The following is a 20,069-nucleotide window of genomic DNA, read 5'->3' on the forward strand; positions in this document are numbered from 1 at the left end:
GTTTGTCCACTCTCCTGACTTCTCTCGGTCCCTTTCTGTAGAGTCTGATTAAAAACATGCGTGCAGGTAGAGCCGCTTTATTGTTTTTTGTTGTCTGCAGCACCACAGCTGACAGATGGAGGCGCTGTGAGTCACAAGCTGCTCGGGCTGGACCTGAATATTCATCTATCCAGATGTTCGTTAGGCGGATTTCCAGTTTTCTGTTTAGTTTTCTGACCGCACGAACACACGCACATCACACACTCCTGCTGCACCTTTCACAACTGTACACCAGCGATTCTTCTCCTCTATCATCAGCAGCTACAGCAGCTCCTGAAGTGAAGCACAGGCCGGCCGGTCTTCACCAGATCCTCAGAGTTTGAAGCTGAATGGAGGTGTGTGTGCGCACCATCCTGTCTCGGTATACGTAGGTTAGGGTTAGCTCCCTCTCCCCAGCCACCTCCAGCACCTCATCCAGGAGGATACCGAAGCGTTCACAAAATAAATAAATGGGGGCAGGGATCAAGAGTAGAATCAGCTCACAACTAAAAACCCAGAGACACTTAAACTCCTCCACTAGTGGGGCAGCAATCCGCCCCTGGGCCAGAACAGGGTATCCGGGGCCCCACCCTGAAGCCAAGCTTGGTGGAGTGGCTCACCGGCTGCCAAACCTGACTCTCGAAACATGGAACATTCACAAACTTCCAATATCCCACTAGAATATAACACAACAACAACCAGCAAGGCAGCTAACCAGCGCCACACCACACGAACAACGGGCAATGTATCCTACATCATAACTGACTTACTGAGAATCTGTATGCACGTAGATGGTGTGTGTGTGTGTGTGTGTACATATGTCTGTTTGTGTATTTGTGCTGCTACAAATGACTCCCTCAAGTACATCCCCACCTTTCTACTGATTACATCACATATATAACAAGATAAAAGTCAGTCACACAGAGAGAGAGAGGAGAGAGAGAGGGCTGATAGTGGAGCCACAGAGGAAAGAAAAAGGACAAGGAGGGAGGGAGGGAAGGAAGGAAGGAAGGAAGGAGGGGAGGAGGGGAGGGAGTGAGGAAGAGCTGAACAGGGAACAATAAACAGAGAGAGAGAGAGAGAGAGAGAGAGAGGAAAAAAGAGAGAGGCGTCAAAGAAAGAGGAAAAAATAAGTAAGCCCAGATGAGCCATACATAGCAACGGAGGCAGCAGCCAACTCCCAATCGTCTCTCTGTTTGCCCCCCTCCTCCCTCCCTCTCTCTCTCTCCCTCCCTCACCCTCCCTCTCTCTCTCTCCATGGTTATCAGAGGTCTTGCTCAATAGAATATATTTCCCTGGTTGCTAGGCAATCCCATAAAGCCGCGAAGCAAAGTGTTATAAATAATGTATTTGCATTATCTAATCAGCTGACAGCCACCCCCACCCACACAGAGAAGAGAGACTGTGTGTGAGTGTGAGCGAGAGAGAGAGAGAGAGAGAGAGAGAGAGAGAGAGAGAGATGGGGGGGCATTTGATAATTGGAACGCGATTAATTCAATGAGCACAAGTCCTCGTCCTTGAGAGTATGCATGCATATGTGAAGCTGTGTGTGAATATGCTGCTGTTGGACAGAGGAGGAAAAGTAAAGTGTGTGTGTGTGTGTGTGTGTGTGTGTGTGTGTGTGTCTGAGTCAGAGCAGGCTTCACTACAGAACAGGAGATGTGGAGGATGTTGGGAGTGGGTCAGATTCATTGCATACCATCGCCGGAAGCAGGGCTGGGCCGCGGTTCAGGGATCAGCTACCCATCAGGAACACACACACACACACAGCACATGCCACACACACACACACACACGTCAACTAAACACCATAATGAGGTTAACAGCACAGACAGAAACATGTCTAATAGCTGCCATCAGTGCTGCTGCTGCTGCCATGGACCAAACATGCTGGTAACAAATGAAACTGAAAATCTTTAACACACACACACACGTATACACACATACCACACTCCTATACTGGTTTCTGTCACTACCACACCCTCATCCATCCAAAAATACTCTGAAACCAGCAGCTGACCCGAGCTGTGAGTCACTGTCTCACACACATGCTCTGAAGCCGGCTGATGGGAGCATGCAGAGGGACGGCGAGGAAGGCGGTGGAGAAGTGGAGGACGATGGTGGCGGTGTGTTATTACGTACCACACCGCAGGGGCTTGGAGAGCTTCTGTTCGGCTTCCAGTTATGGGTTTCCCTTACTCACATTTCCCTTTCCTCATCTACTGTGGAGAGAATTACGACTGCGCTCCGGTGAGAGAGGCGCGGCGTGTGCTGCTCTGCCTCTGCTCTGCTAACAGAGTTTAACTGTGTGTGTGTCACTGGCAGGAAGCTCAGCTGATATTCTGCTGGATTTTCTGCTCTTGCTGGCTAAGCTAATTCACTGAGCCTTAAAACCTGCCAGCGTGACCAAACGGACGCTGAAAAAATCAGGACGTTTCTTTGATTTATGTCACAAATAAATATAAAATAATAATTTCCAATATGAGTAATACCTGTTTTAACACTTGTTAAACAAAGGTGTTGTATGAGGGGAGGAACCTGCAGGAAGAGCTGATGATGTAAGCTAACGGTATTTTGACGACCTGTGTGCATTTTCTTGCTAACGCTGGTTTCGTCCCTATTAATCATTTAGACCCAGAACATCAGGAAAATATGGGCCACATTTCAAAAAAAATACTTGAATTAACCTTCAAAAAAAGTCACATTTCTTCTGTAAATCAGAGGATTTCCAGCGCGAGGCCACAGCCTCTCGAACGTTCAAGGAAAGTACAGTATGTACTTTTGCAGAATAATAGCTCAAGTGTAAGAATATCAACCAAGAATATCAGCAGAATTCCCCCTCAAGGCATGAGTGGAGTAAATGGGCCACTGGCACACAAAGTGTCCGCAGCAGATACAGTACAGAAATAAACTCATGAAGCCGCACGGAGCAGCAGCAGCGACTGTAGGTCGTATCCTGGCAGGCTGATGCAAGCCGCCAATATGGGAAGTGCTCCAAATAAAATGTCCCACACACTGTCCCACTTAGGCCCCGTCACAATGCAAGAATGCAGCCATTCACCACAAAGCACGTCCAAAAAACACATGCCGCAGCATAAAGCCTTCCATACGGCTGATTCTTTATTTTATTAGGTTTTTTTTTGCATTTGGGTCAATTACTGCCGACTACAACATCCCAGAGCACGCACTGTTTATTAAAAAAAAAAAGGACAAATAGTCCACATGTGCACATAAATCCACAGAGGAAGGCTGGCTGGGACACACACACACACACACTCAGACTGAGAACACATCTGTCCTGTAAGAGACCCAGAGTAAGACTCTGCCAGCTGGCTTTGTTTCAACTTTTCACCCCTTGGGATTGGTTCTCCCACAGGCCAAATATGGAAGAGATGCATACCTCTGTCTATCCCAGTGGGACTGGACACACACATACACACACACACAGACACACACACACACAGACACACACACACAGCAATCACAAAGTGCACAGCAGGAGCAAAAGCATTAGCCTTATGTGGTAACAACATGGTCAAAGAGATATCAAGCAGCACATCTTTGGTAACTATGGAGACAACAGCCATTGTCTATATGTGTGTGTGTGTGTGTGTGTGTGTGTGTGTGTGTGTGTGTGTGTGTGATCGTCGTGCAAATCTTGGATTTAAGTAATATCCCTCTCTGGTCCCTGCTCCATGACAACAGAGAGGGGTCAAAGGTCAGAGCAGCTGTGGTTAATCCGGTGGATCATCTGGAAGACAGACTGGGAGAGAGACTGAGCGAGAGAGTGGGAGGAGGTGGGCGAGAGAGGATCTTTATAGTGCAGCAGTGAGAGAGAGAGAGAGAGAGAGAGAGAGGATGAAAGGAATGTGGGGGAGTGATCAGGACAGAGAAAGCTTTCTGTCTTTATTTCTGTTGGTCGGGGACCAAAATGTATTTGTTTCTATTTTCTGAAATCTGAAGTTTGCCCACACCGAATTAACACATCGGAGAACATGACGGCGCTGTAATGTGATAATTAGCACTATAATGAACACAGTCCTGACAGCAGCTGCCGCACAGGCTAGCATTAGCAGCTAACAGCAACTAGCCATGCTAGAGATACTGCTAGCTATATGCTAACAGCTAGCCTAAACGTGTCCACTGAGTTTGATAAATGTTTCATTTTATGGTTATATTTTAGACAATTAGACGTTTGTAAAGTAAACAGCTACCGCTAACTGTTAGCTGGTGACGTTAGCGGCTAAAAGCTAATATCACACACCACACACTGACATCACTGTGCAGCCACATGTGAGCAGAACCTTCTGTAAAACCTTTAGAAAACATTAAATGGAGTCATTAGTTCAGGTCCACCAGCACCACACCTAATGAGGTATTGATCTGCTATTGATTAGGCATGGCAGGATGCATTAAAGCAGCGGCCGAGACTTACAGATATTCCATCTGCTATTGACTGTGGAGCCATTGTTATCTTTATGATTTATTAATGCTTGGTGTTCATCAGTGTGAGGCGAGCTGTGTGTTTTCACCGTTTACTCCTCACACAACAACAACAACAATAATCATGTTTATAGTCTGTATCTGTGTGTGTGTGTAGTTTAGAGTTCATATATAACCAAACTGAATTTCTTGTGTAACACAAAGTTTAGTGAACTCAAGCAGATCGCTGTGTGTGTGTGTGTGTGTTGAGTCGTATGGTAGGCTGGATGTTCAGTCTGCTTCTTACGTCAGCTTTAATTTAATAAACTCAATAAGGCACTTAAAATGTGTTAGTGTATCCATGCATGCTGTGTGTGTCTGTGTGTGTGTGCGTGTGTGTGTGCTGACCGCTGTGTGTGTGTGTGTCTGTGTGACACTTCTCAGAGTTACATAATTCCTTTTTGCAGCCTCACACTCGCTCACCATGTGCACCAGTATGCGCTCTCCAGTGGGATGGATGGCCAGGGCCTCGTCGTACAGCCCTTTGGCCTCGTCCAGCTGACCCCGCAGCTCCGCCAGACGGCCCCGCTGCAGCAGCACCGAGTGCGAGCTGGGGAAGATGGCGCTGGCCTCGGCGATGCAGAACTGGGCTTCTTTTAACCGGCTGTCCGACATGAACAGCTCCCCTGCAGGAGGGACGGACGGGTGAGGACAGAGGGGGAGGACAGAGGGGGAGAGGTGAGGATGGAGAGAAAAGATCAATCAATCAGAGACGGTTTGTAAAGCATCTTTCAGTCAGGTGCAGTTCAAGGTGCTTCAAGAGACACAAACGCATGATGGACGGTGCAAAATAATTACATTCAATTTAAAAAAGAAAGGAGGAGAGTATTAATCCTCTCAGTGACATCATATGACAGAGATAAACTATGAGCTCAGCAGTACACACACACACACACACACAGTGTGAAAGAGAGGCTGGGAGTGATGCGGTGCCCTGGGAAGTCACAAAACTCTTGCCTAAATATGGCCATAACACACTAAAGCACGCCGGCCTTCCTTTCTGTGCTGCTGGGAAGATGAGGAAACACACACACACACACACACACACTGAAAATCACGCCCACCACCACTTCCTTCACCAATAAAGCCCTCACACACTCTGCAGCAGACCATTGTCTAGAGCAGAGAGCTGTCCATCATTCTCCTGAGTCACACACACACACACACACTGCTACCCGTGTGTATTTGTGTGTGTGTGTTGCAGAGTGTTGTGTAAATATGTAAAAAGCGCCGTCTGCTCCTGAACTCAGAGGAGCCCTGTGTGTGTGTTTGGTAGCGGATGTTTTGTTTGTTTACCTGCGTCTCGTGGATACACAGATGGGAAATACGTGCACGCTGCCTCAGGGTTCCTCCTCATAGCTTCATTTTGGGGAAAAGTATCCGCTGAGCGGTTACATAAAGGCTCACCTGAGCTCTCAGCAAGAAAAACACGGCTGTCAGATCAGTGTTCGCACGTACAGAGGCTGTTTATATGTCTGCAGGTGTGTGTGTGTGTGTGTGTGTGCTTTCCGATGAGGATGTGAGATTGAGAGGAAGTGACCCATGAGAAGAGGAATGCTGGGAAAAGGGGGGGGGGGCTGAGTGAGGGGACACACCCTTTGGCCTCACACACACACACACACACACACACACAGAAGCGTCCTCTATTTTCCCCGTTCTCAGCAGAGTTCAAAGGTCAGACATGGAAACAATAATAAATCTGTATCAGGCCATCGGGAACGTGACCGCTCGCCGCTCAGGCTGGTACGCTGGCTTCCCCCTTCCCACGCCCCTCATCCACTCCACAGCTGAGTGGAAGGACGGAGGGCCGTCTGATGCTGCTGTGAACCTCCACGGGCAGAGTGAAGGGGTGGAGGTAATGACAGGATACATGAGTGGTGTTCTGTCCTTAACAGAGCGGAGGTCACAGGCGGTGCAGGTACAGAGCACTCCTCTGCTCTGACCACCACCCACTCCGCTGCCTTCTCATATCAAAACCTGCTGATACACAGAGTTCATAGCAACATCTGCACAGCACGCATTCATTAAGACCCCGTTCACACTGGGGAAATCAATCTGGCTAGAGTGGGATTCGGGCGTATCTGGGATTTCAGTCCCCCTCTCGGAGGTGGATCTAGCCGGATCGGCTTACATCTGGCTCAGGTCTGAACGCAAATGCGGCTATGGAATCCCGCTAGCGTCGTGATACTTCCGGTTCATGGGGCCAGTGTCCGGGTCGCGTACAAAAGCCGTCGAACTACGACAGCTTTGCTCCGAGTTTATTTTCCACAGGGCTACAAAGGAATAAACTGCCTTTTGAACCGGAAAAAAACTAAAGAACGAGCGACACGGGACAAAAAAAAAACACACGACGCATGCGCACATGCGGTCCTACAGCGGCCTGAACGGACTCTGTATATTACGAGGCGCCACCTAGTGGTTTGGAGGACAACAAAGAAGTCGGATTGAGCACAGAACCGCATATCAGCCATCAGTTGAGATTTCTGATTTGTGACGTTTGGCATCACTCTCAGCCTCAGAGCACCTGAAGGCTCTGCTGTGCTGGGCTCATCGCACGGGAAGAGTTAAACATGGAACAAGCGTATTCGTGTGCTGCGGACATACCCGCCTGCAGCCAAATGTGTTCCAGTGTGGTCCAGATGTAGGTGGGTCCTTGGCGACGACTGGAGCTGATGTCCGACACCTCAGACAGCGCCGCCTCCAGGCGGGACACCGCAACTGTAGAAGGGCTCAGAGAACCTGACACAGGTGAGGGGAAGAAAAAAGAGAGAGAGAGAGAGAGAGAGAGAGCGGTGTCAGCTGAATCTGAAGCAAGAGCCAGATCCTGACAGACGAACACGTAGAAACAGCACTTTGTTCTGTAGTCAAATGATTCTAATTCAACTCAAAGGCCTTCGAATGTGACACACGGATGATGAAACGCCCGACAGAATGACACAAAGCAGACAAAAACAAACACTGTGGAACATCAAGACGCTTCCTGTGAGCGTGCAGACGGCTGGAGTCACAGGTGCAGAGGTGCGGCACATGGCTGATGTTTAAACAGCACATCTGTTCCCTCCGAACCAGGCGAGCAAACACGGTTTTAATCCAGAAGAGGTCAAAAGCTGGGGGATTTCAGCTGACCTACATATTCACCTTTCCCACTAGTGTTTACCCAGTGCCAAAGAAAAAGAGGATCAATTCAGCGTGGCGCATTCTAAGCTGCACTAAGGAATCAGAGTGAGAGCAGACCGGTGGAGGCGTCCTGGAAGTCTGGCAGGGTGAGGTGGATGGAGGGCTTCCTGGCTCCCTGGCTGACCTCCGTCCTCTCGGCCATCGGGATGCTGCTGCTGTCGTCTGTCTCACTGTAACAGACACACACAGAGTGGCTTCAGTAACAAGTCACTTATGGAGGGTAGGCAGAGTCAGAACAAGGGTAGTCAGAACAACCATCAACATGGCCGCCCTCAGTCCTGAACACTGACGTGTGACTGAGGGTTCCTGACATTTATAAGGACCTGATATCAAAGTCTTAAGCTAAATAAAGATGTCACGTAGTGTAGAGGATCATTGCTCTTTCATCCTCCAATGAGGACGAGTCCAAAACTGCAGTTCCCTCCTGGGCCTCTAGGGGCTGGCTCCAAACCTGAGTCAATCCCCATAGACCTCTATGTTAAAATCTTACAGCAGAAGTAAACACATACAACTAACTTGTTTAAATTATATTAAGACATCACATAATTAAGGACATGGCCGTTCATGTGACAGGAGCAGGGTGGACTGGGGCCCTCATGGCCCCCCTCATGGCCCCCCTATGGCCTAACAGTTGTTTAAAGGGTAATGTCACTACCTTTACTCTCAGGCTCTTACTCTGTCATATTAAATGTTAGCCACACATACTGCACCTTGTTTTTTTAGGACAATCTATGCTATTTAAATATATTATCTCTTTATACAATGCTACATGTATATTTGATGTTTGAACATTTATATCAAGGAAAAACTCAAATTCGTCATAATCATGATGGTGGAACATTCTATGAGTGGCGGGTTGAGAAACAAAAATGTCATTCGCTTCTGTTCTGATGGTTAAAAGTAGGATTAGTCAACATCTCAAAAACTCAGATCACCACGCTAGACCCTTTTAATAATTCCATGCACACACACACATGCTGCGGACACTCCAGCAGGCTCCTCCCTTGCTGGTTCACACACAGCGGCATGGCTCTCATGTGCACGCTCACCTGGAGCGGCTGACATCATAGCGGCTCTGCCAGCGCTGCAACATCTCCTCACAGGTCTGCAGGGCTGCAGCGGGACCGAACATGGCCTCCTCCAGCTTCACCTTTGTGAACAGCAAGCTGAAGCAAACACACACAAACACACACACACGTTACTCAGCATTAAATCCGTGTTTTTATTACCACATCATGATTGTGTTTTGTTTTTATACAGTAGAGCAGAAACTGCAGTCATATGCAGAAATTTAACTGAGTAAAGGAGCCTGAAGCTGTTTATTATTTTCACCCAAACCCAGTTAAACCCGTTCTTATTGATGACTGATGATGATTAGCGATAAACATACAACAACTGTTCCCAGAAGAAAAAGAGTGTAAACATGAGATCTGCAGGAAAGGTGGATCCCAGGTGGTAGAGTGTTGTCCATACAACTTATCTAATTACAGCGATGTAAAAACAAAACGTGCATGATCGTGCATGTGTGTGAGAGAGAGAGAGAGAGAGAGAGAGAAGCTGCTGCAGTGGCTCTGGGTAAATGCTTGGGTGCCATAAAGATCTTGTGGTTGCATGATGCACACATGGATCAATACAAGCAGAGAGAGGGTAAAGATAGTCATCAACAACGAGCTCTAAGAGTTCTGTGCACGTGTGTGTGTGTGTGAGTGTGTGTGAGTGTGTGCTGGGAGGTTGGTGAGTGGAGGCCGTAGAGTGTTTCCACTGAGCCCTTTTAGTTGAAGACAACTGGTTAAGTGATGTGGGAGTCTCTGATGTGTGTGTGTGTGTGTGTGTGTGTAGTAATTGCCAGAAGGAGCTCTCAGAGGATGCAGTCTGTCATGGGCATCACTCATCCATGAGTGTGAGGAAAGGGAGAGAGAGAGAGAGAGAGACTGGTGTGTTTGCAGCTCCTGACGCCCGCCTGCCTAGCTGTCCGCTGCGTCTCTGTTGTTGAAGGATCCTCCAATTATTCTGTGCTCTCCTGTCAGAAGGTGGTGGTGTTGGTTGGGGTGGGGGGGTTGAGGGAAGGAGAAAGGGAAGGATGAAGAGATGGAGGGAGGGTGAGGATCAATAGTGGAGTGCTTGTGTCAAGGGAGAAAACTCTTGTTGAAATGCGCCTCGTTACTGACTCACAGGTCGGTGGACAAATGGGGGAAGGGAGTGAGAGTGTGAGTGAGTGTGTGCGTGTGTGTGTGTGTGTGTGTGTGTCTCAAGGGAGGATGGAGGGATTTTTTTAAAAGAAAAGAATTGAAAATGTGTGTGTGTGTAGGAGGAAGGGACTGACGTGCAGATGACAAGTGCTGCCAAGGGACGAGTGTTAAGGATACGCCTGCCAGTAGGAGTGTGAGTGTGTGAGTGTGTGAGTGTGTGTGTGTGTGACAGTGTGCATCTCTGTGCTTCCCATTAGCAGTGTGACAAAGCATTTAGAAGCATTGTGGTGGTGTAAACACTGAAATGTGACAGAGTGGGCATCTGTGTGTGAGTGTGCACAAAGAACTCAGTCTCCCTTTAAAGCTCCAGTGCAGAACTCTTGTCTCCCCCTTCTGGCAGTGAGTGTAACTACACAAACACAGATGGACACGGCCTGCAGTTAGCTCAGCCTTTGATTGGCCACAGAAAATAAGGAGGGTAGGGGCTTAAGCTGACCTATTAAAGGTCCACTTGGATTATGAAGCAGCCCACATCCTGATGCTGCCTCTAGGCTTCCCTGTCTCCAGCAGCCTACTCTAGCTTCTCCTGGAGGATCCCCCGTTTTTTTGCAGTGGAAAAGGAGTTGAAGGAGCCAAACGGAGACAATAAAACAGACCAAACAAACGAAAGGTGAGCGTTATTTTACATAAAGGAGAAAAGAAATCCAAAACAGGCACCAGAACCAACAAAGCAAAACCGATGGAGACACACAAGGAAACCAGACTTTCAAAATCAAACAGGAAGTATGAGGGAAACTCTCAAAAAGCAAGAAACTTGATAAACAACTGAGACAAAAAAAAAAATCTGCTCATCTAGAAATCTTATTTCTGCAGCTTGTGTTCATGATCTTGACAGGAAAAAACAATATGGCCGAAGCTTCAGTGTTGTCATGAGTTGGTGTTGGAAGAGCCATTTTGAGTCTCTGTGGGAGGCTCAGAGATGCTCTGACCACCATGTGGGCAGCATCACAGTCCGCCAAAACTCAAAACAATAAAAACAAAGAGGGGGGACACGAGTGGAGCTGAGGGGGCGGGCGGGCGATCGTGAAAGCAAAAAGAGCCCTGCAGGAGGGTCATTACACAGATCTCATGCACATTGTGGAGGGTAGGGCTGGGAAAGTGTCACCTCATGGCTTAGCTGCCACTGTCTACATCTTAAGACATGTCTTTAATTATATTGACTCTTAAGATTAGGTTTCAACTCAGGTCACAAGCATTCTGCCCGCTTTCTACCACAGTTACTTTCTTTGCCTGTATTTGGATTAACCAGGAGCTGGACTGAGACGCTCTTCAGAGACCTATGAAAGGTTCATCCACAGTTATTATCGGGACGTCAAACAGAGTGATTAAAGTCATATTTACAAAATAAATTCCACCTCAGAGGACAGGAGTCTGTTTCCAGCTTGTTTTTCACAGTCAGTGTTTTTCCTTCGCCGCTCCAGAAAAGATAGATTTCACCAGGATTACAACATTCAAAACTACACACCAGATTACAAAGCCTGTCATCTCCAGCCTCCTGGGAGGGGAGCCTGCATGGTGTGTGTGTGTGTGTGTGCAGAGTGTTCGAGGACAGCCCGGAGTGAACGCTTGGCGGTGGCCAGCGAAGAGAGCTGTGAGCGCCGGGCGTTAAAATCTCCACATAAAAATAGCTAATAATGTTCCCTTGAAATAGTGGTGCATCGACAGCATTACTCATTCTGCACTCCCACAGATCAGAGTGTGTATCCTCTGCAGAACACACAAATGCACATCAAGTGTGCTTAGTAGTATGTGCAGCAGAGCAGAGAGTGAACTCTGCATGCACAGATGCACGAGCACCAACACTCACGCCGCAACATCCCGTCAGATGAATGCAGAATCAAAGGCTGCGATTAGTCATTCTCTTTTGTACGAAGTGTGAGACCACAATCACTGCCCTCTCTCTCTCTTTCCTCTCAATCTGTAGCAGAATCCCATTTCACATTGAAATGCATGCCTGTTTACAGGGTGATTCAAATTCCAAAGAAAAGGGAGACGATAAAAAAAAAGTGAGAGGAAAGAATGTGTGAGAAGAGATGGATGGGGGAGAGATGGCAGAAGCAAGAGGAAGAGAGCAAGAGAGGAAGAGAGGGAGAGAGGGAGAGAGGAAGAGAGGAAGAGAGGGAGAGAGGAAGAGAGGAAGAGAGGATGAGAGGGAGAGAGGAAGAGAGGGAGAGAGGATGAGAGGGAGAGAGGATGAGAAGATGAGAGGGAGACGAGGAGGAAGGAGAGAAGTCGGTATGCCACAGCGAGCTGACAGTTCTCTGTGGTGCAGAGAGAGGCAGCGGCTAACAAGGATCACACACACATGCAGCAACACACAAACATGCATGTGCAAGATTATCATCTCCTACACACACACACACACACACACACACACACACACACACACGCCTGTCGTGGAATGCCCAGCACTGCACAGGGTGCACGCTTTGATCTCTGATGCTCGCTCACACATTCAAAGCAAATGATATTCAATGAGCTTGATACTGGGAAAACACCCCCCCCCTCTCTCTCTCTCTCGCTCGCCCGTCTCTCTCTCTCTCTCTCTCTGCAGCTCGGCCTGAGGATTTACATACACCATCACGTGCATATTAAGATGAGTGTGTTTAACTCGGTTTTTTAATCTTGTAGTTTCAGATTATTAAACACAGGACGTCGGTCTCTATCTGCATGTAAACAAACACATCCAGGTGTTTGTTATTTATGAGATGATTTACTTTCAAACATGACGCCCAACAGAAAACTGGCTCAAACTGACGAGCTAAAAGCTCCGAGACACGCCGAGCATTGAGGGATAACTCTCAGGGAACTGTGAGCAGCCCCTCATACATGATCACACTCATTTACACAACTATTGCTTTTTTTTGTTCTCGCTGTTTCCTCCTTGCTGTTTGTTTATGCTTCTGTTTCCAAAGAGGAGCATTTGTAAACTGTTTGTATCGTCTCCTCCTCGCTGCTACATCCTTTTATTGAAATGACTCTTCCTTCTCTCTCCAGTGGTCTCAAACATCTCAGTTTTCTGTGGTTTTCTTGTGAACCTCGGTGCCGTCCTGCTCTAGTGTGAACCTTGTGTTTAAAGCTATATATAAATAAAGTTTATTATAAATCTCACAGCTCCTAAAAATCTTCCAGATGACATAAACTCAGCCGCTCATTCACTGACACACAGATTCAGTCTCTCTCTCTGACTCAACGTCTCTTCTCTGCTGATCCATAACAACAGTTTGGAAACAACAACTGATGCTGCCTGCTCTACCCATATGACCTCATGGTTACCGGGGCGATGGGGATTCCTGGCGCAGAGAGCGCCGTGATTGGCTGAGACCGGAAAAGAGCTCTTAAATGGGTCAAAGCAGTCAAGTGTCTCTACGGAGGAGGAGTGTGTGTGTGTGTGTGTCGAAGTGTGCATCTAGAACAGATTTTCTAACTGTACATACAGTACTGATCGTAGATACAAAGCCGCTGCCTTCCCTGCAGCCACCTGCTCTCTCTCTCTCTCTCTCTCTCTGTTTTCCTCTTCCTGTCGGCCACTCTCATCCCTCCTTTCTTTCCTTTTCATCAATTTATTTTCATGTTATTTATGTGTTTTTTTATGCATTTGCTCTCCCTCTCCTGATGTATGTATGCATGCACCCCATCTGTCTGCACCGGGACCGTGGAGGCCAACACTGACCCCAAATGGCTGCATTATGAAATGCTTTACTAGGATTTGAAATAAAGAGAAAACACATCAGAAAGATGATGCAACACGAGTGTGAAATAATTGGCCGAATGTGTTGGATACAAAAGGAGCTTCCTCTGCAGCTAATGAGCGTGGTGTTTTTGTTGTTGTTGTTTTTTGTTTCCGGCCCAGAATCCTGTCTGTGAAACACACCAACAGAGGAAAGGCAGCGTTACTCCCACCACCGGCTTCATACCGTTTCATTTCTAACTGACTTACATCTTTACTTCCTGGGTGTTTACACAGATGCCCTATTTTTCGGCATCAAGGATACATGTGCACAGAGGTGAAATAATGACATATTTGTAATATTTGTAGTGATATTTGTGACACAGACTTTGGGGTGATTGGAGTTTAAATATCAGCTCGGGTGAAGGAGGAGAGAGCCGCCGCAGCAGGCTCGGGGTCAGAGCTGCAGTGTTAAAAGGGTAAGGGTGTATGAGGGGCATAGGTACCGCAATGCAGGCTTCCACTCTGGCACATCTAAATAAGGCGTCAACTGTGTGTGTGTGAGTGTGTGTGTGTGGCCTCCAGAAGAGCTAAGACACCCTATCCCTACGGAGGGGACTGGTGTAAGGACAGGGCCTCGCTGCACCACTCTGTGGAGCTTCTGTTACACACACACACACACACACTTAGAAGAACACCACACACTGCTGATCGATTGCCTCGACACTTTCCACCAACATTTCAGCATGAGAGAGTGTGTGTGTGTGTGGGATGGTGCAGTGGGTTTTTTACTTGAAGTTGTCGGGGTGCTGGCTGAGGGCCAGGTTCAGGGTGTCCAGGGCATGGCGGTGGTGTTTCTGGGCACTCAGCAACAGGGTCAGCAGGTGGAGGGATTGTAAGTCATCCCCACAGAGAGATAAAGCCGCCTGCAGGGGCTCCATGGCTGCTGAGACCTGCCAGACACGACAAGCCAGGAGGAGCTGAGAACCAGCTGGAGCTTCACATCTGAGAATGTCTTTATATTTCTGGTGGTTCTACCTGCCGTATGAGAGCCAGCTGCAGAGCCAGGTACATCGCAATGTGAGCATCCTGAGGGTCTAAAGAATGAGCTCTGAGGAGGAAAGAGAGAACGTCCTTCACATTAAGGCACTGAAGGTTATAAAGTTAAGTGTGGAGGCTGCTGCACTGGCTGCCTGGACAGGTTTCAGGAGTTTCTCGATTACTTTTTTGAACATGTCAAAGTTTTTTTTTGGACCCCGTATGAGCCCCACATCCTCATGTGGGAGTTCAAAAAGGCACCTGACCATCAGGACGCCTCCACTTTGGAACAATCTGCCTAAAAAACTAAATGACTGTTTGTTTGATAACATGATCTATAGATTAAACACACCACCCACACAGCTAAATGCTAGTTTAAGGCTGAATGTGAAAGTGTTTTTAGCCAGACCATAATATATAAAGCACATATATGTGGCATGAAGCGAGCTCGGACCTACTTCTTTAAAGCTTGTAGAGCTCTTTTGTTGAATTCATCCCGATCTGCCTTCAGAGAAGCTGCAGAGAGAACAAGATCAAACTTAGCTCCATATTAGCATTCTTATATCTGAAAGACACAACTGATCATATGTGGAAAAGATACAGATAACACTGGGAAGATAATACCCAAACCTTAGGGGAGGATATCTTCTGTTAAATGTGTCTGTCTGTTGGTTTGTGTACTTCCTTACCATCGGAGGCCTGCAGACTGCAGCAGAGTCCCACAGCCAGGAAGGCCCGAGGCAGAAATTCTCCTGCTTCCTCCCCCATGGACACCACAGTCTGGGACAGAGCCTCGGCCTCATCGAACTGGAAACACAAAATCAGGATGTTAGTTAGGAGGGAGCATGGATTCAAAATGAAACCTGAGAAGAGTCCTTACAGGGGATTTTATTTTACCAGGACGATTATCAGGTCATTTTGAAAGATGGTTCAAGGTTTAAACAGTGGGCCTGACACAGAGCCCTGTGGTCCTCCCTTTGAACATCAGAGCCATCATATCTGTCACCTGTTAAGAGGCCTGCGTGGTCTGAAGGTCCTGGCTCACACAGACCTCATGGTCCACTGCAGCACATGCTGCTGTGTGTTTGTGTTTGGGTTCGATCAGCTCTTGCTCAGGTGGCGCTGTGCTGATGTGCAGCAGGAAGTGGAGCACTGATTGCTGAGTTTATTGTGAGGACAGATTTAGCTGAAGGACAGCACAGAGTTCGCTGAAGGACACACACACTCACACACACTCGCCCACACACACAGCAGTCGACTGCAGGCCGAGGCGAGCCGAGGTGCTCTGCGTCGAGGAAAAACTGTGTCGCTCCGTGTGAGGTATGGCTGGTGGCGGGCGGGCGGCAGGTGGGCATCAGATGGGGGGGGGGGGGGTAATGCCTTTGACGGTACGCCAGCGCAACAGCATGCCAACTGCTCTGACACCTCCCCCCTCCTTCATCTTCATCCTCCTCCTCTGCTCCCTCTCTCACTGTTCGCACACAATAGTCAGTCCTTTAAACACACAGCACATCTTAGGAGGATTATGTTTTTTTTTCTCTGCTGAAAGACGAACACGTCGCTGTCGTGGGGTGAAACGCTCACATCGGCAGAATGCCTCTTCAGGAATTTCAACAAAAAAGCAGCTTTTATTTTGTGGTGGAGCTGAAGGAATCATCACGCAGCTCTGACACCAAAGGACCTAAAACAAAAGGCTAAACCAGAGCCCAGACTGTCCGGTGGAGCTGCTGGTGGATGGCTGTGGCCCATTTATGTAATGCCACACTACACTATGGCCATAGCGCCCCATTGTGATTAAGGCTGTAAGCTCCTTAGTGTCTCCGGCCTGCCATGATCTCCAGCCACTGACAGATGTGCTCCCTCCACTCGCCCCTGTGAGCTCCTCTTTTCTAATCTCTGACCCCTTTCTCTGAATCGCCCATTCTCTCTCTCTCTCTCTCTCTCTCTCTCTCTGCTCCCACACCAAACACCACAGCTGATGTGACTTCTCCACCCGCCTGCCCCGCTATCATGATCAGCAGGACCGAGGGGAGCGTGAGGTCAATCCCAAAACATGCGTGATAAACACTGAGTGAAATCCATGCGCCGCACACCGACTCATGACTTCTCTCTCTCTTATCATCTCTAAGTGATGAGAAAACAAAGTTCTCACAGCTTTAAACTCTTAAACTCCAACTTTGAGGTCAAGTGTGGATTTGACAGTAAAACCTGCTGGATGAAACCCCTCACACAGCACAGACAGGAAACACATGGAGGTTTTTTCCCACAGTCTGGGTGTCAGCGCGGCATCATTGTTCACCATGACTCCACAAATAGAGCCACGATTTTGAGACACATTTTTTTTTAGCTTTGATTTAGTTCATTGGACTATAGATGTTGGCAGAAACATTATTTCTACTAGTACCAGAGAGGCACGGAGATGAAGAAAGTAAAGGAATAAATATGAACTTCCTGATCTATCGATGCTAAGACTGATGAGTTACTTTGGCAGCTGGTTTGGAGCATCTCTGAAAATCAGGCGGGGTGGCGAAGAAGGATAAACAAGGGTGGTGTTGGTGGATGTGCTGGAATATGTCTGACCCTTCCAGTCCCAATTTACAGGTATTAAAGGATCTACGCTGATGTCCCAGTGCCAGATAGTACTGCACACATTGAGAGGTCTCACAGAGTTCATGCCACGGGGGGGGGGGGGCTTGTTGCAGCGGTTTTTCACGAGACTGAGCAAAGAAACAGTTCCACCTACAGAAGGGCAGACGAACACAGTCCAAAAGCACCAAGAACTCTTCAGTCCTGTAGCTGCTTCAGGCGCTTGTGTGCATTTCAGTCGAGGTGTGTGTTCATGTGTGTGTTCATGTGTGTGTTCACCCAGTGCAGTTGACTGATGCAGATTTTAGCAGCCAACAGGGGCAGCGACGGGTCCTCTGGTCTCATCCGGGCGCACTCTTTAAATACAGACACAGCACCGACTCCCTGGAACACACACACACACACGGAGGAAATGTCAATGACAAATTGTGATTCATGTGCACACAGCAGCAGCCAATTATCATGCAGCCTCCAATGACACGGATCGCTTCTAAAGTGAGTGTATCAAACACACACATCAACTGTCCTTACACAGCCCTAATAGACCCATTTAGACACACAGTCACTTAATACATGTAGGTCAATCATTAATGGACCACATGCACACACACACACACACACACACTCACACACACATGCACGAGCGTGCACGGTTGGCCCTAAATAGAAGCGGATCTGACGACACCAAGGCGGCCCCTTCTCCTTCTAGGGAGCAGCCTATTTCTAGAGCTCTCCATTGATCTGCAGTGTCACTTTATTCTGCAACCAGATCAATTTTTCTGACACGCCCACACACACATGCACACACACACACACACACACATGCACACACTATGAGAGACAGAAGGAGCAGAGAGGAAGAACTGTGAGCTATCCAGGCTAATTTTGTGGGCTTTAATTGTCGCGTAGCAGCAAAATATGAAAGATAAATGTGTGTTTGTATGTTGTGCGGACCATGAGCCGCTCCAGCAGACAGCACAGTTAGCTGCAGAAGCCATTTGTTGCATGTGTAGAGACATGAGGGTGGGGAAGGTGCACCGCAGTGTACGGGACAGAGGCATGGCCGAAGATGAATGTCTCTTTTGGGTGTGTCGTGGTGTGTCGTGGTGTGTGTGTGTGTGTGTCTGATATAAAAAGGAGAAATGAGCTCACCTTCCTGGCCGCCATGAGTGACAGGCCCAGCTGGTGCCAGAGGTGGAACTCGTTGAATGAAAACTTCATGGCTCGCTCCAGACACTGAGAGGAGAAACGTTACAGTTATGCAGCATGTGTGTGTGTGTGTGTGTGGACCTGGGTTAGCATTCTGCTAATTTTTGCTTCACTATTCCTGGCTTCATTTTTTCCCAGCTTGAAACTGACTGTCAGTCATCACTCACCACCCACTCTCATAATAACGCCGCTCAGTCATGCAGACGTGAGCTCGAAGCAAGAAAAAATGAGCTCTGCCTGATATAATGATTAAATAATGTGCACTTATAAGAAAGGCTGCTGACCATGTAACAAGCAGACAAAGACGCCCTGCGGTACACAGCCAAGTAGCTGTGGCATGCAATTAAATAGGCTAATTGTAGTCCTCTAGATTGGACACGCAAACAAAAAAATGCAGCGCCATGTTTCAGTGATAGTCATTAGGTCTTTATGAAGCTATACAAAGCTGTTACATAGCAGCACTGACCCCTGTTGACCTGGCTAAATCAGGCCCCACACCATTACAAATCCCTATTTAACCCATGCTTACAGGGGTCAGTGTGTGGAGCCGGAGCTCCACCCGAGCAGGCGGTAATTCAGGAAACTGAAGCACTGGTCAGTGTGTGTGTGTGTGTGTGTGTGAACTTTGGAAATATGCTCATCAGACCAAATGTTAACAAGGTGCTTTATGTCCAAACGTCAGCACTTGTGAGGACTGTATGTGGTAACTGCTTTCAGGCAACCACCAAACTCAAATAGATTTTTCTACGCAATTTCCCCATTGTGGGACTAATCAAGGTATTCTTACTTTTCTCCTATGTGGTTTATTGGGGCGCTAGCTGGCATTTATCACTGATCTGGGTGTGTTTTCAGATGGTCATATTTTTTTTTATATGTTCATAATTGGTTATGTATTATTGGCCAAAAAAGGAGGAAGTAACATCACAGTCAGTGGAGCAGCCGAGCTGCTGGCCCCACGCTCCAGTGTTTTTTGTGTTTGGCGTTGTGATGATGAAGCTTCAACCCACGGCGGCTACTGTGCAGATCGCTACTCTGGTTCCAAGACGATTTTTTGGACTCGCTTTAGTACAGCAGGGAGAGGCAGGCATTAAAACAGTCATCATTTAAGACTGCAACCTCCCTGCTTACTTGACTTAGCTTCCAATTTAGCTCCACTCATGCTTCACATCTTTGCCCCTATTTGGATTAAGTGTGAGTTTAGGTGGACAAAGTACAAAACAGTAGCTTAACAGCTGATTCTAACAGCCGTGTTGTGGGTTTTCTCATCTTCCAGGACTGCAGCTGGTCTCAAAACGTCCTTTCCAGCTCCAGATTAGAGGGAACACGGATGATAATGATATTATACATTAAAACTTACTGCTGACCCATTGTGATCGGACCTCAGTGATCAATCAGATGGAGATAGATGGCACTCACTGGCTGACATCTAATTTTAAATAAATGGCCCATACAGACATCATATATCAGAAGGATGATCCACCGGTGTAGGTGTAACCTACCTCTGTGTGTGTGTGTGGTCTGCCTTACATGATGACTGATGCTATCTATGAATCAGTCAGACAGGTGGACAAACCTAATTTGAGACCACCCCGCCAACCTCCGCCTCCACAGCCTCCCACATCTGGGTAGAGGTAGAGGTA

The 20,069-nt window shown here is 47.7% G+C and overlaps 1 protein-coding gene across 1 annotated transcript in view; it reads right to left on the minus strand.

The window, feature by feature from the left end:
• The window catches only part of ttc7a (tetratricopeptide repeat domain 7A), a 34,553-nt gene that overhangs the window by 6,402 nt on the left and 8,082 nt on the right, over positions 1–20,069 (minus strand). Inside the window, exons 11-20 of the mRNA XM_028423956.1 lie at positions 18,373–18,456; positions 17,500–17,604; positions 15,324–15,441; positions 15,093–15,150; positions 14,635–14,707; positions 14,389–14,549; positions 8,727–8,843; positions 7,735–7,847; positions 7,105–7,239; positions 4,924–5,126 (exon numbers count right to left, since the gene is read on the minus strand). Of these exons, the coding sequence (XP_028279757.1) occupies positions 4,924–5,126; positions 7,105–7,239; positions 7,735–7,847; positions 8,727–8,843; positions 14,389–14,549; positions 14,635–14,707; positions 15,093–15,150; positions 15,324–15,441; positions 17,500–17,604; positions 18,373–18,456 (1,167 nt within the window). The remainder of the gene's footprint in view (positions 1–4,923; positions 5,127–7,104; positions 7,240–7,734; positions 7,848–8,726; positions 8,844–14,388; positions 14,550–14,634; positions 14,708–15,092; positions 15,151–15,323; positions 15,442–17,499; positions 17,605–18,372; positions 18,457–20,069) is intronic.

Source organism: Parambassis ranga, chromosome 15, assembly GCF_900634625.1.
Source record: "Parambassis ranga chromosome 15, fParRan2.1, whole genome shotgun sequence".
NCBI lineage: Eukaryota > Metazoa > Chordata > Actinopteri > Ambassidae > Parambassis > Parambassis ranga.